The sequence below is a fragment of the Humulus lupulus genome, chromosome 2 (assembly GCF_963169125.1).
Source record: "Humulus lupulus chromosome 2, drHumLupu1.1, whole genome shotgun sequence".
Taxonomy (NCBI): Eukaryota; Viridiplantae; Streptophyta; class Magnoliopsida; order Rosales; family Cannabaceae; genus Humulus; species Humulus lupulus.
Window position 1 is genome coordinate 12,882,619 of NC_084794.1, and position 17,814 is coordinate 12,900,432.

General features: G+C 37.4%; 1 protein-coding gene across 1 annotated transcript; it reads right to left on the reverse strand.

Annotated features, from left to right (window-relative positions):
• Positions 1 to 5,259: 5,259 nt before the first annotated feature.
• LOC133813926 (uncharacterized) lies at positions 5,260 to 8,506 on the reverse strand. Its single transcript, XM_062246955.1, has 2 exons — positions 7,870 to 8,506; positions 5,260 to 6,734 (listed from the first exon to the last, which is right to left on the reverse strand). The coding sequence occupies exons 1-2, from the start codon at positions 8,504 to 8,506 to the stop codon at positions 5,260 to 5,262; spliced, it is 2,112 nt and encodes a 703-aa protein (XP_062102939.1).
• Between the last annotated feature and the right edge of the window lie 9,308 nt (positions 8,507 to 17,814).

Here is a 17,814-nt window from a genome sequence, read left to right on the forward strand (position 1 = left end):
GCCTGGCAGGTGGCCAGCCGAATTGGGCCTTGGGCAGAGTTGACAAATGCCACTTTTCATGCTATTTTCTTTCAAATTTGCCACTCTCTTTTTCCCTTCTTTTCTTTTCAAAGCAAAAAAAAAAAATACAACTTACTCCCTACAAAATAAGTAAATAATAAATCAGAATCAAATATTTTCAATTATAAAATAACTCAAATTAAATCCATGAAAATACTAATTGAAATTTAATTTACTTTGGGAATTAAGTTCAATAAAATCACATTTTTTTCAACTTATAATCTATCAACACAAATTTCAAATAATTAAACTACAACATATTATAATAAAATATCTATAAAACATATAAAAATCTAGAAAACAACAATAAGACTAATAAATTAAAAATTACATAAAAACTTAATAAGTTAATTAAAAACTCAAGAATTAAGCAACAATTAGCACATAAAAAGTGGTAAAATAACTCTATTTTGTAGAGTTATCAGTAAACCAGGGAATTCAATGGCTAAAAACTTACCCAAAGCTCAGCTTATGATGCTCTTCATTGGAGGAACACTCTCCCAAACTCCCAAGGCTTACTTCTCAAGCTTGAATCATCAAGAATGGTTCAAAAATCACAAAGAAAACTGAAGGAAAAGAGATACGGGAAGACTCTTGAATATACTCTGTTTTTCTACCTCTTTCACAGCTCAAAAATGGTTTATATCTATCCTAGGGGTGAAAAGACCAAAATACCCCTAGGTCAAATAAGGTTTTCCAAAGGCTCCCAAGGGCAAAATTGGTATTCCCCACCTATCTCGTTAATCATAATTAGCGCTCTCCAATTCTTGCTATTCTCAATAATCTCAAACACCAATAATTCATATCCCGTTACCCTTTAATTCCCGGTAACGATCTAATCATTAAAATCACCCCGAGACTCATCCCGGGCCCCGAACTTAAACCTGTTATGCTAGACCGCTAATTAATATTCCAAGATCGTCTCATGCCGAATAGCTCGAACAAACCCACATTATGATGTGGTCTCAACAATATATCACTGACATGCATACAAATATACAATTATACCCTCAATGGGCCAAATTACTATTGCATCCCTGTAATTAAAATGTGGACCCACATGCATGCATATAACATCATATTATAATATAATTCACTTATACATGCATATTATCAACTAATGGCATAATTAAGCAAGTATGGCCCTCCCGGCCTACTAATCCCGCCATTAAACCACATCGGAGAATTCGGGGCATCATAACCACCACCATACTCCTTGCTTCTTGGGCTTCAAAACCCACTAAAAAATCAGACTCAATGGTCACTTGAGTTGGAAGTCAATGCTCGTCGGAATCCATGGTGATTTCCGAACCTTCAAGCGTAGATCCGAGCTTTTTTGAGCCATTTCAAACTAAACCATCGCCACCATGACATTTCCCTTGGCTTGGGCTTTAAAACCCAATAGTTTATCTTCCAAACCACCACCTTTGAATGGTGGCGCCGCCGTTGCTTGAGCCCCGCCGCCGCCAACCACCACTGTGCTTTGGGATTCAAAACCCACCAATTCATTTTTTAAAAATAAAAAATAAAACTTTTCAAGACTAGCAATGCGAGTCCTAAAAATGTTTTTAGGACTCGCATAGTGAGCCCTAAAAAGCCATTTTTTTAGTAGTGGCCACATCAACATAAAAATGTCACATGATCAATATGTTAGCCACCTAGGACAAAATCTAATAGAACTATCATATTTCAATAATGTGTATAGTTCGGAGGAAGTTTTTAACATTGCGAATCATTCAGATGGCAAGATCATATAGTGGTCATAGTTCGGGGGGCAAAAGTATTATTTATTCTTTTTTTTTATGGGCGCGGTAAATAACACTTGGGGTCTCCAACCTTTCCGAGATCATGTATTGTTTAGGTCCCCAACTATTTTTTTGGTAGTGTTTAGGTCCTTAACTTTTATTTTGTTTCGCTCTTTTTAGTCCCATAAGCTATATTTCATCCAAAATTGATAAAAAAAAATCATGAATTATGCATGTGGATAGAAGCACCAATTGGAAAAAAAATATGGGACTCCTATTTTATTCATTTGTTTGTCGTGTCAAAAATGAATGTTATGGATATTATTTTGTGACAAAAATCGTGGGGTTCCATCTAAAAATCAATTGGTGATTAGTGGAGTTACACATGTTCTTATTAATGGCTCAATATTCTTATACCTGTTCCATGTGAGACACTATACTCCAACATCCCCCTCAAGATCGTGACCTCTATGTCATTGATCACCAATCTTGAATCACCGAATCACAAGTGGACTTTCTCAGCTCGCTTATTTTTTGAATCTCAAGTGTCTTTGTGTACTATGGGGAACTCGTGCGACTTAGCTTGTTATTTGGATCTCAAATGTCTTGTTGCACTATGCGGATCTCATGCAACTTTTTTTTTAATTCAGCTCACTATTTGAATCAGTGTAGATCGAATGTCCGCTAGGGATGTGACTCACCATGACAAGAATCATGGGGCTCCATCTAATCACCAATTGGATTTTAGATGGAGTCCTATAATTCTTGTCACTCTAACAACATAATTTTATAATGAGTGATACTATTGGCACCCTTTTTTTTTACTACTCACTTCTTATAATATTTCCTCATTCATGTGAATGTATTGGTAAACATGGGGAGAAAAGAAAAGTGAAGGATGCTTTTATTGAAAATGAAAATTGTGTATCTGAGTACTTAGAAGATGAGGCAAATTTAAGGCAATACTACTTGTATAGGCTGCCAAGTAAAGAGAAAACACAGAATTTTGAATGAAAGAATGTACATAAAACTAAAGTGAAATTGAGGGACATAAAGAACAGTTGTAAGAATTATGTTCTTATTTATATGAACATGCCTACTTTTTCCATTTTAATCTAGGAACTACTAGGTAAGGTAACATGATTAGCAAAGAGAGTTGGATCAAAAGATTAAAAACATCTTATACCAAAGCAAACGTGGTAAGTTACACCATTATCAATTACCCAAAATTAGAGGGGATTGATACTTTGTTAATTAACAATTTTTTTTTGAGATAACCGGTTGATTGAAATTACTGTTGGGAACGATTGTTAAGGCTGCTGACTTAGATAGAAGAGAAATCAATTGTTGGCATAGTGATGAAATGAGTTGAGATGCATTTGAATCCGTAGATGGTCCAACATTTGAATTAAGTTTTGGCAGTAGGCTTCAAATTGTCCTTGCTTTTCTTTTTGTCTCCATTACTTGGTGGAAGCCATGCAAGAAATAGCATTTGTCAATTGTATAGTTTGATTTGTTGCAATGAGAACAAGAGTGATGACGAAGCTTTTTCATTTTTTTATTAAAGAAGTATCATTTGTCAATTTCATGAAAATAGTATTCCCAAATTTGCTTTACAAACATCATCAGCATATATTTTTTTTTATAGATTTTTTATTGGATTATTCATATTTAGCAAATATAAAACTACTAAACGAGTTTTATGATAATTACTAATTATGGTATGAGGTTTGAGTTTGTGTGAGTAGAATTAGAAGGAATTTATATAAATAGAATATAAAACTTAAGTGTTTAAATAAGTTAAGATTACCATCAAATCAAACAAAAAAATATGACACACTTGGAAATACAATCCAAGTCATTACAAATAAATTTACCAAATATGGGTTAGATTTGACATTCTCATTCTCATTCCCCCCAAACCAAACCCCTCATACCAAATACCCCTAAGAGTACTTGTATTAAGCAAAAGTGATCATGTATGTAGTTTTAAATTATACATGTATTCATGTATTATTCTTATGTTATCCTATAAGGCGTAGTCTTAGTTTCATAATTTTGTGTGGCAAATGCAAGAATTATGGAATTCTATCTAAAAATCAGTTGGTAATTAGTGGAGTTATCCATGTTTTTATTAATGACTAAATATTCTTACAATTGTTCTATGTGGAACACTATACTCCAATTAATATCCTCTCAAGATGGTGGTTTTTTTTTTATCACCAATCTTGAATCACTAGATTATAAATGGTCTTTTTCAGCTCGCTTATTTTTTGGATCTCAAGTGTTTTTTTGCACTAAGCGGGATCTAGTGCGGCTTAACTTGCTATTTGAATCTCGAGTGTCTTGTTGCACTATGTGGATCTCATGCAACTTACTTTTTTTTTTTTAATTCAACTCACTGTTTGGATCGGTGTGGAATGAATGTCTGCTAGAGATATGACTCATGATACCTATGACAAGAACATGGAACACCATTAATCACCAATTGGTTCTTAGATGGAGTCTCATGATTTTTGTCATAGGACATTTTTGTGGCAATGTTATATTTGACTCAATAATTAAAAAAAAATCATTTGATACAATAGTAAAAGTTGTACTAAATTTGCTTTATACTAAACTTATTTCAAATTTAACACAAAATAAATCAAAGTAATATGTATTGTAATACTTTAAATAAATGTTTATTAAAATTGACCAGTCATATTTATTCAAAGCTTAATTTCCGTAAAATTTATTATGTATTTAGTATATATATTATATTATTGACTTTTATCATGTTGATTTTCAAATAATGCTTGCTAATATTATAATACTAAATATTGTACGAAATATAATATTTAATAAGTTTTATTCTAAGTTTAACAGTGAAATTGACACATATTATTGAAGGTGATCTTATCTGATTGAGATTTTATATATATTATCACCCGTGAATAACATCCTCAACTTAATCCACTCATAAAAGAAAATATGTACATGTGAGTATATATAATTAAATATATATACCACTGGAAAAATGTCATTTCTTGCATTTGTCCTTAACTACTCCAACATATCAGAAAAGAATTATTCTATCATTGCCTCTTGGACTTTTCATTGCCATAATATATATTCAATTCCCAATTGAAAATAAAAATGTATTAGTGTTTTAATTTTATATATTGCAAGAAGTCTTTTCTAAAGTTAAGAGATACTTTTTGGCAAATTAAATTCAAATACAAATGGACAATATGTCAATTAACAAAATCAAATGGCAATTAATAAAAAAATATATTACCGCCGTTTCTATCTTAGTCAAGAAACATTATGTATATACCTATTTATATATGTGTATATATACATGTATATTACATATTTACATTAGTTTATGGATTAGTTCCCTAATTTTATTTTTTTTACTTACTATATTTTATTTATTATTTTTTTGTGTGAATGGTAATCAGCAATTTCATTAAGCCATATCAAGCAAAATTACATCAATCAAATTATTCGGCGCCGAAGCTAACGAATAACTGCAACCAGCATTCAAACATGAGGCTCGAGCCAAATGGTGAGCAACACGATTAGTAGATCGCTTAACAAAACATAAAGAAACATTATGTAAACTAGAGACTAGTGCCCTGCACTCATCAATACCGAAACCAAACTTGGAATGCATCTTAACCTCATTTCTGCACGCCTGAACTGTGACTAAATTGTCTATCTCGACAACTACATCAGTGAGGCCAGTGGCTTTAATCCAACTCAGAACCTCCCTTACACCAATCACCTCAGCTAGAGTAGGATCAATATTCCCAACTTTGCTAACTGTATGAGCACTGAGGAGAGTAGCAGAGGCATCCCTAACCACCCAACCATAGCCAAACTTATTGAGATCAGGAAAGACAGCTGCATCAACGTTGATTTTGATCTTGTTTTCTCCTGGTGCGGACCAATGCTCAGTCCCTTCCCCTGGATGTCGCAATAACAGAGAGGGAATGAATATTCTATCATGAGCATATCTCCATTGATCAAAATTACCTCTAGCCAATGCGATAACTTCTTTCACAGATCTATTTGAACCCTTCCAAACTTTCTCATTTCTAACCTGCCATAATGCCCAGCACGCCATAACCGCCATATGCCTCATATCATCCCCCCAATCTTTAAAACGCTCTTGCAGCCACCCACCAAACGAGTTGTCCCCTATTGCAACAACTGGTAGACCAGCAGAACGCCAGCAAGCCATGGCGAAAGAGCAGCCCACCAGACAGTGGGGAATGGTTTCCACATATCGCGAACATCTTGGACATAAAGAAGAAGGGAGGGTTATCTTGCGATAGCCAAGTTGGAACCGATTTGGGAGGCAATTTGAAACAGCCCTCCAAATAAGGTCCTTCACTTTGGGTGGAATTTTTAGATTCCATAAATCCCTCCAGAAACCAGAATTGTTATCTTTATGAACAGCCCTTTTCAACTCCTGAGTAATGCGATAGGCACTCTTGACTGAGTAGATACCCGAGTGTTCACCCTTCCATTGCCAATGGTCTTCCATGACAGAATCAAACAAGGGGATATTCAGAATTAAATTTTGTTCATGTATCGTGAACATGTCCTTGATTACATCTTCATCCCAAGCTTTTTGCTCAGTCTTCATTAAGCTGTTAACAAACTTCCCCTGTAACCATGGATGAATAGACAGAACAAACGGTTGAGCACTATCCGGGAGCCAAGGATCTCCCAGAATACTAATATTTTCTCCTGAACCAACAGCCATTGTACCACCCTTCCGAATCAATTCTTGAAATGCATGGATACTTTTCCAGATGAAACTAGGATTATTTCCCAATTCCGCTCCAAGGAAAGAACCCTTAGGATAGTAACGAGCCTTAAACACACAGCTGACCAACGAGTCTTTCCGAACGTGGAGTCTCCACCCTTGCTTCCCTAAAAGAGCAATATTGAAATCATGTAACCGTCGAAAGCCAAGTCCGCCAAATATTTATGGTTCACATAAAGGATCCCATCTCATCCAATTTATTCCCGTGCTTTGCTTGGAATTTGACCTCCAGTAGTAATTACACATTAGCTGCTCCAACTCATGACACATTCCTTTAGGCAACAAAAATACACTCATAGCATAATTCGGAATCGCTTGAGCTACTGTTTTTATAAGTATCTCTTTCCCTGCCCGAGATAAATATCTCCCATTCCAATTTTCTATCTGTTATCCCCATTTCCTGTCAGGGTTTTGGGCCTTTGCCCTGGCCCACGGTCAGGGGACCAACTCGGTATTTGGGCCTTGCCCGAGGACTCCGGACTGGGCCTGCATATATGGGTCCGGGACGTTCCTCCAGGTTCGTCTCTAGCTTGAATGGTCCCGGCAATGTCCGAAGTACCCGGACTGTCGCGGCCATTGCATCCCCGTCCCGGCCCTGGAATGGTCCGGGCTCGGAGAAAACGTAGCGGGCCAGGAGTAAACGAACCTGGACCGTTTCTTCCCCAGGCATCCAGGACATTGAAACCGACTCATTTCGCGTGAGCCTTGTCCCCCCACTTTTCACTTGCAGAAAGGGTCACCTTGGGATTATCTGCTGGCGTGTCAGGACTGCGCAGCCAAGTACTCTGACCGGTCTTGTCTCCCAAATCGGCCTCGTGACTCGAAGTGGTCAGAGCCAAAGTGCCATTTTTTCGGGGGAATGCTTGCGTCTCAGGGAAACTAATTGGGCCTGAGCTGGTTTGGATTTGGTGTGCTGTATATCTTTTTAGCTGGGGCCTCCACTAGGGAGGTCCCTTGTGCACATTCCTTGGATGGGTCCGGGTCGGATCCGGCCCAAACCTGATGTCCCCCTCGTCCTATAAATACGAGTTGTAATACAACGTAGAAAAGGGAGAGAAGGCAGAACCCCTGTTCAAATATAATTAGAAAACTCCATTGTAAAAGCTTATCCTAGCTCTAATACAGATTTATACATGGACTCGTGGACTAAGGCTAGTTAACGCCCCAACCACGTAAAACCCTTGCGTCGATCTTCCATTTTCATTATTATTATCAGTAAATATCCTTCATTAAGATAGTTGCCGAAAATCTCGGTAAACACTATCCTTTTCCTCAATTTATCCTTGAGAAAGCCAAGCACAGCAGACTTAGAGCGACTCATCGTGTTAGGCAGTCCCAAATATAGGCAATGGGCATCGGCCTCCCTCATACCCAAGATGGAACACAACCGAAGTTTAACATCCTCCTTGGTGTTTTTGCTGAAAAAAATAGAGGATTTAGAGAGATTGATCTTCTGGCCTGAAGCACGTTCAAAACACTTGAGGAGACTCAAGACCTGAATAGCTTCATCCTCCAACGCACGACAATACAAATAGCTGTCATCCGCGAAAAACATATGGGATATACTGGGTGCGCCTCTAGCAACTCGACACCCATGTATCAATTGTCTACGAATAAAATTATTAATAAGGGCAGATAAACCTTCGGCACAAATAATAAAAAGATAAGGGGATAATGGATCCCTTTGCCGAATCCCTCGAGTAAGAATAATAGGTCCCACTGAACAACCTCCGGCCTGAATCCAATACTTCATCGATGTAACTAAACTCATGATCAGTCTAACCCACCATCGATCAAAACCCAATTTCAATAACATAGCTTCCAAAAAAGGCCACTCAATCCTATCATAAGCCTTGCTCATGTCGAGCTTCAACGCCATCTGACCAACTTTTCTAGTGCTCTTTATTTTGAGGTAGTGCATGATCTCAAATGAAACCATAATATTATCTGATAATCAAACGACCCGGGATAAATGCACTTTGAGAAGCCGAGACAATAGTATCCAGCACCTTCTTCAGTCTATTTGCAAGAACTTTAGAAATTACTTTAAAAACCACATTGCAAAGAGAAATAGGCCTCAAATCTCCCATAGTGATCGGGGTCTTCTTCTTAGGGATCAAAATCAAGTTCGTATCATTTAAACCACTAGGGACTTCGGCTGTTTGAAAGAAGCGTTGCACTAGAATAACAATATAAGTACCTACCAAAGACCAACACTTTTGATAGAAGCCCGGGGTCATCCCATCTGGACTTGGGGACTTATCAGGGTGCATCTGAAATAGTGAAAGGCGCACCTCTTCCTCAGAAACAAGACTCAACAACTCTGTATTCATATCTGTGGTAACAGAGTGCTCAATACAGTTCACAACATCAGAGCAATCCACAGCAGAGGCTGAAAACAAAACAGTGAAGTAGCGAACCATAATATCTTTCAACCCCGAATCCCAATCAAACCACCGACCCTGTTCGTCTTGTAACTTATGAATTGTGTTATGTTGTTTCCTAGTACTCGCATAGGCATGAAAGTCCTTACTATTCTGATCCCCTTCTTTGAGCCACATCTGTTTAGATCTTTGTTTCCAGAAGACTTCACGCTTGGTCAGTGTAACGCCCCAAACTCCAGGGACCGTTACGGTGTGCCTTGTAAACAGTGCTAAACTCGCTAACCGAGTCATTTGGCCAAAATCGTGAACTAAGTATGTTTAGCGGTTTAGGGATTAAAAACTTTGGTTAAGATGTAACGTCTCACTAGAACGTTTAGTATATACATTGAGATCCCGAAAATATAAATTCAGAGTCTATTACAGAAAATATTTACAACAGGCCGTTCTAAGCGGCAAAACAGGGTTCAACCCTAGTTCCACTTTAAACCTCGACCGTGGTGGACGAGCAGCTGCATATGTACACGTCATCACCTAAGCTCTCCAACTCAAGGATGGTCCAGCTTCCTCTTGCCTTTACCTGCACCACGTAGCACCCGTGAGCCATAGCCCAGCAAGAAAACACAATATAACATGACATAATATCAACAATAATCATAACATCCATTCAGGACCAACGGTCCAAAACAGATAGATGACAATAGCTAAAAGTCACAGAAGTGGGTACAGCTTCCTCTAGCCATGTGACGATAGGGTCACCAGGGCTTAACTGACAAGTGGTTCCTTCATAAGCTTGATTAGGATAGGTGCATGGTGATTAGTCACCAACATAACCATCCTCTCGACTCTAGAGTCGTATCTAAGGATAGCGTCCCCCAGCCGTGTGACAAACAGTCACCGGGGTCATATACCTTGGCTGAAATCTTCTGGTCTTAGACCAGGCAAGCGCTTATAGTTCTCATTGACCTTCTGGTCGGTCCAGCATTAATACCCCATATGAGTCATTCAATGCCGACCTCGATTAGATCTAATCTTTATTTGGCCCGGCGTTCACAACGCACTGCCACCTCTGACCCTTGGGTCGGTAAAACACGACTAGTGCTCAGCCCGTGGTGAACTTAACTAATAAGTCACAGCTTCACAGACGGATCTGACACCATTGTCGATTCTGACTAATAAGTCAGCGCCATACACAGGTAAGCCATGCCACCAAACATATGTCACATGTCCAATATCCATAAACAAGGTATTCAACATGCTTACTTAACAGATATTAGTACAATTAGGACTATGCATTAACACAGAGGCTCAAGCTCTGAATGATATCACACCCAGTATACAAAGCATGTCCTAATCACATGTTTCTTATGCATCATATGCAATATATCCAACAATCCAACATGCACCAATACCAGCCATGCATGTCACGTTTAACAATCAATCAACATGCATCGAGAATCAACATGCATCGAGAATAGCCATGCATGTCATACTTAATAATCAATCAACATGCATCAATAATAACCACGCATGTCATACTCAATAATCAACCGACATGCATCAATAATAACCACGCATGTCATAATCAATAATCCACCAACATGCATCATGATAGCCATGCATGTCACATATACACATGGTGCAGTTTTCTTACCTCAAAGTCGAGCTAGAACGATTAAAAGAACGACCCTTGAGAACGATCAACTTTTAGTCCTTTAGCGGTCACCTAGCCATAACCAAATATAAGGTATCATCAATAAAAATGATCAACATAAGTTCCCAAACCAATATCTAGCCTCCGGGACATCAATCCCCACTTAACCGGGTACTAGGATCAACCCCAAGGCCTATGGTAAGCATCCCTAAGCGAAAAACACAATTTTGGTCAAATCTTCCCTGATGGGCCGCGGCTCACCATAGCCATGTCGCGGCTCATCCCCCTGACAGAGGCATAATTGCCTCAGAAGCCACCTTAGGCCGCGGCACACAAAAGCCAGGCCGCGGCTCATTACCCAGATCAGCCAAAAATCAGCAACGCACCAGCTCGACCTCCCCTGCATATTCCCTTAGAACCAATCCTTCAAACTAGTTCCAAATCTTCTCCAAACACTCAATTAAACCTCTAAACATCACCCATAACTCCCCCTCATCAAAACCCAAACTAAACATCAATTAAAACCCCTTTAAATCCAAACTTCCAACAAGAAATCAAAACTGAAAAACTAAAGAAGAAAACAGAGTACCACCTGAATTCAATGACAAAAACTCACCTCAAACACGGTTTTGAATCCCCTTTAATGGCTGAAACAAGTTCCCTAGCTGCTACCTTTGATTTCCTAGCCCAAAACCCCAAAATGGCCTCAAGAACACCAAAGAAGAGATGGTGAGGGATGGTGTACGGGTTGAAGATGAAAACCCTTGTTTTGGCTCTGTTCTTTCTACAGCCCTCCTAAGTCATATATATCCAAACTCCAAATGACCAAATTGCCGTTAAGTCACTTAAAGTCTCTATAACCATTTCAAGGGTAGAATTGGAACTTTTCACTTATCCCGTTAATCATAATTAACGCTTCCCAATTCCCGCTATTCTCAATATTCCCAAATACCAATAAATCATACCCCATTACCCTTTAATTCCCGGTAATGCTCTAATCATTAAATTCACCCCGAGACTCACCCCGAGCCCCGAACTTAAACCCGTTATGACTAGACCGAACACTTACACCTCATGATCGTCTCATGTCGAATAGCTCGAACCAATCCACCTTATAATGTGGCTAAATTAATTAATCACAATCATGCACCCAAAATATACAATTACGCCCATAGTGGCCAAATTATCAAATTACCCTCATAATTAATATATGAGCCCTTATGCATGCGTTCACCATCATATAATAATATAATTCACGTAAACATGCATATAATCATTAAATACTATAATAAATCAATTATGGCCCTTCCGGCCTCCTAATCAAGGTTCTAAACCTTATTAGGAAATTTGAGGCATTACAACTATCCCCTCCTTACAGAAATTTCGTCCTCGAAATTTACTCAACAGCTTAGAACCAGAATTCCACTCACCTGACATAAATTCCTTAGGTCATTTCCTTGACCCCACTATTTCAACAGTCTTACCTTAACCCAAGGTACAGTTTGCTCAATAGAACCTCATTACTTATGTCACAATCTGAACTGGCTATTCCTTACCGGAGTACTTAACCTAACCTTCAGATCCTCATAATTCAGTTTTATATGTTCTTTAACCCATGTCCACTGCATGGAAGTACACAACTCACTGTACACAACTACCAGTGCCAAAAGTAAAACTGATTCAGAGTCACTCTAACCAGACCCAGTCAGGATCCAACTGCTGAAACAAACTAGGGCTTAACTTACCTTAATTCCTCATTCCTTTCCCCATAGTGATACTTTAGAGAAGATACATTCTCCTACTTGGAATTCCACATTCCTACTGTCCAGTTCAATAATACTTTTCCATCTACTCTGAGAAATGAGCAACCAAAATTCAAGCTCTAGCAATCTCATTAATCCCCTTAACCACCTCAGGACCCAGATATACATTATCGCATTCATCTTATAAGATGTTCCTCCAATAATAATTGGATAACCCTCTCTCTCTGATTTGCCACCAGTCTGAGAGTAATAATCTGTACTGAGTTCCATCTCTTTAATCATCACCTTCTAACCCTTCCAAAACTTAGAAGTCACAATAAAGTCTTCATCTAATAAGATAGACCTTGAGTTCACAAAGGCACTCTATCCTTCTCACAAAGAGATATGAATTCTGATCAGCTGTACTGTTAATCCTTGCTGACAAAAGTATACTCACTTGGACTATTGGTCCCCAATGACTTAATGCCAATTCATACCGATCCATCAACCTGGGAATCCCACCGCGAAACTCATCGCGATGCTCTCTTATTCCCACTATAAAATACCCAAAGGCTGTAATGGCCTTGCTGTTTCCTGATATTCTGTCTTGACCTGCTAACAGGTTAAGAACTTTACACATGCCTCGATATATGTCTCTTCATCTCAGGCCATCACTATAAAATTTCCATGTCATGTTACCCTTTCACAATGCCTGAATGAAACGAATAAAAGAATAGCATGAGATTCATCCAGAATCTCTCAGTAAACCTCAATATCCATCGGATCCCAAGTCCGATCTCTATTCCACCATAAACTCATGTCTGTCACCAAAAAACCTTTAGCTAATCCAGCTAAAGCTTTCCATTCAATCTTGCCCGTCTGTGGCTCATTTAACCATCTTTCCTTTGATCTTTCTTGAGATAATAATCTCAAACGATAAACTGGCGACCTGGCCCGCCAGAAACCCTACTCCAATTCCGGACAGATTCTTTAATCAACATGTTGCACAGGTAATCACTTCCCTCTATCACTAGGATGTCATAACAATCCTCAAACTGATCCTGGTCTATAAAGACCCAACACTTTCTCCCCAAGGCACCTGAAATATCTTCACTATCTATGGACACATCTGTCCCCAAGGCACTCTTCACTCTTGGCAATTCTCCGCAGAGAAAACTCCACTATACCATCGTCAAAGACGATCATAAATCTCATTCGAATAAACCTTTGAATGCACTATTCTTCTGATTCACAAACACTTAGCATCAAGACAATTCTCAAGATATACTCAGCACTCATAGTGCTCTAATCTGATACCAGCACAATCTTTTACATGATTTTCTCACTCTGATCTCTAACTGGTTTTAACCAGATCCAAGATCCACCTTAAAGGATTCCATCTTACTCAGCAACTAACTCTTTAATTCTTATAACTCCACTGAGCTACTCAAACACAATACTTATATCTGATTCTATCTCTGGCACTAAACCAATCACCATTCTAGTCTTTTTTCATAAAAAGGAGCCCTGGCAAACCACCTGGGAACACATTCAGAACCCACAGACTAATCCAGTCTGTCCTGATCTCACTAACACAATCTAAGTGGTTTTCACCACACTGGTTAAGAGTTCCATGCACCTCCCTGCACAAACTCCAGCCCTCACTACAAGTATCACAAACATAAAATACCATATACCAAACCGACTAACACAAGGTTTTCTGCTCACAAGCTCAAGAATTACTACACTTTCCTTGCCATTCAAGATTGCTCTTTAATTACTTAACCAATCCAAACCCTAAATCAAACCAAAGCCTGTCATAACCAGCTTTATCAGAATCCCTGATGAGTCCTCGCCATAACTCAACTTATCTCTTAAGTTGCCAGTATCGTATTACATTTCCCATCACAACATGACCATGTGATCTATATATACCATCAATATACCTTTCTCTATATACATACCAACAAAAGAAAAGCATGGCGCCAAAGCCAAACGGCACAACTCAAAACTCAAGGCTAGTAAACTGACCTGTCACCCCCGAGGAACTAGTCTCGGTCTCAGACTCTGATTGCCCTGGAGTAAACGCTCGAGTTGGAATCGAGCTGTCTACCCCCTTTTGCTCATTCTTCTTCCGCATTGGGCAGTTCTTCTTACGATGTCCAAACATCCTGCATGAGAAAAATGCCCTTGCTCGACATACTCCATCACTATATAAGCTGTACGAACAAATTTAAATATCAATTAATCATTGATGTTAAATAATTCCAAGTAATTTATTTGAAGGGCTTCTAAGTCGTATAATGTTTTGTTGATTAATTTTAAAAATTATATATATATAAAATATATATATTAATGAGCTTGAATTAAAAAAAAAAAAAATAGTGGGTTATATTTTTAGCTTTTTTAAAAAATATAATTTTTTTAGATATACTACCAAAGATATTACAATGTAGTACATAATATACTATGATGAGTCCCAACTTTTTACATTTAAATTTTTTAAGTCAAACACAGCTCACCAGTAAAAATATTTTAACATGACCCTAAGGAAATGAGTGTCAAATAAGTTGCAAAGAGAGGGACCAACATCACCACGATAAAATGGGACATCAATCACCACCACCATAAAAGGACAATGTATAATATGTACATAATATATATTTTTTTGGCTTGAGGGGGTTACGATGACCAAAGCCCCCACCTCGCCCAAAAGTGATGGACAAAATTACTGCTTAAATATGATGATGAACTTAATTAAATTGAGAAGTATAAAATAGTATTTTTCCTTAAAATAAATACAATATCATTATAAACACAAATAATAGAAAATGTTTAAATTATAATATTATATTTAATTATACTCTAAAGTTTCTGTAAATTCCTATACAATGTTTTTCTATATTTTTATAATATTTTATTCAATTTAATATTTGTTAATATTTTTATTTTAGAATAAATTTATATACATACATTTTTTTTGTTAATGTAAGTTTCTATAGTTTTTTTTAATTTCTTATCTAATTTTTTGTTTAGTTTTCGAATCACATTTTAGCAAATTAATTAACATGTCAATTTTAGGGATGTATTTGCATCAAAACAGTAGGTTTGGGGACCGATTTGTAAAATACAGGGACCAACATGCCAAAATATATATAATTTGAAAATTATTCGTACAAATAAGTATTTAGTTTATTTATTTATATTTACATTTTCTTTATTAATTTTATAATTTCTTTACAAAATATTATAAATATATTAAAATAAAAAAATATAGTTGAGGCTGTTGAGTTGATTTTTTTGTCAATGATAGTTAACCAAATATATTATTACACTAATTATGAAATATAAATAGCAAAAAAGATAATAGTGGTTGCCTTAAAAAAATGGCTTAATAAAAGAGTTTATTTATTATTTATTTTATTATAAATATAAACAATATTTCTATTCTTCTTTCAATTATGAATACTCCCACGAGAATTTTATGAAAAAATCAAAGCCCCTTATCGAATTTGAAGCGTTATTCTACCACTTAGGTAAAAGGGCCTGGTTACTTTCAGTGAAGTATGTTATTCTCTCCTCTGTTTTTGAGTTACAATTTCGGCAGTATGATCCCTTATTTATTTAGTTATCATTGCACTAGTGTTTCATATGATTAAGGAAATTTGTTACCATCAAAGCATTTAAATTCAGGTAAGTCAATCAAATATAAACAAATATCATATAATTGTTTCATGATTCGTAGGTTGATTAAAAAGCATTTATTAAAATTTTACATATGCTAAATATATAACAGTTTTTGGATGTTCGAATTCCTCAAGCTCAATTCTCTTTCTTGATCAAATGCCCTTCTGAGCGAGTTCGAGAGTGAAATTCAACTTTTCTTGAGCATTCCTTGTCTTTGAGGCTCGACCCGAGCCATAGTCACTAGCCATAGTACAATACATAAAATAACACACGATTCAAAAAATTTGGATTCACAATCCAATTCTAAAATCAAATAAGAGAAACAAATATAGAAATTGAACATTCATAAACCAAATAAGAGGAACAAATACAAAATTCAACAAGAGAAAATATCAACAAAATCATACTCATTGAAGCCCCTTTTTGGGTCTAATAAACTTCCAAGCCAAGCTCTTTGCATTATATTTCAATGAAAATTGTGCATATACATTAATACCAATGCAAAATCTAATATTTAAATCTTGGCTAATTTTTTCTTTTTAATTTAACTTTTTTTCTCGTTTCATATCCTTCTTGAGTCGCATGCTCTAGCACTTTAAAACATATCATAGGAATAACGGGTAGCATAACGACTACAAATTGGACATCTCCAAATTTTAAAAACCTGCAAACACACCGCATAAACAATCCCAGAACAGTCCAATAACATCACAATACAAACTCAATATGCTAAATAACTTATAACATACTATAAACACACATAATTGCATTTAGTTTCCTTACTCACAATAAGTTTCTAAAATACAAAAATCAATAAAATTGGAGTTAGAAATTTATACCAACACCATGGAGGGCGATACAAATTGCATGGGAACGTTTAGAGCTCAATACGAGCCTCGGGTCGGCCCACACCATTGTTGGACGAAGCTCATGTCGGAGCTCCGACGATGACAGCAGCGACGCCACCCCAGCGGCGGTGGTTGAGGAATCAACCCCTGGGTTTTGAAGTCGAGGTCGAAGGGAACTCAAAAGTGGTCGTGGTGAGACACTGCCCACTGTGGCAGTCAGAATAAGGCCGAGAACCTTCGAAATTCCATGACACCGGCAAGCACCTCTGGTGACATTTCAGTCCAATCTCCATAGGGGTTTTGATCCCTTTGAGCTCACGAATCCAACCATGCATGCCACCCATCGGCCGAGACGACGTCGAGCTCATCGGAAAACTGCTTGGGAAGCCACAGCGACAACAGAGCTTCGGATGGCTCGTTGAGGCAAAGGACGACGAGTGGGGAGGCGAGGTTCTATGGCTTTTGATTTCTGGGGCTTGGGAACCTTGTGGTGTGGCGAGTGTCGCCGTTTGGTGGCCAGAGGTCTACTGTTCGTGTCTGGTAGAGGCAACAGAAAGGAAGAAGGAGAGAGAGGGAAATAAGGATCGAGTGGAATAGAGAGAAAGGAGAGAGAAACCAAGTAACTTAAAAAAAGTTAGCTCCATTTTAGGGTTTCTAAATTTATTTTTGTTTATTTATTTCTTTATTATTATTTTGTAGGACCCACTTTGAGTGCCTTAAATACTCTTTTAGCATACTTAAAGTGTGCCCTTAAAAATCTCAAATGACTCAAATTTTCTCATAGTCTTTTAGGACTCACATCAATAACTAGGGCTTACACTGCATGCCTTAGAATGTATTTTTTAAAGACTTTCACTGAATATCCTAAAAAATTT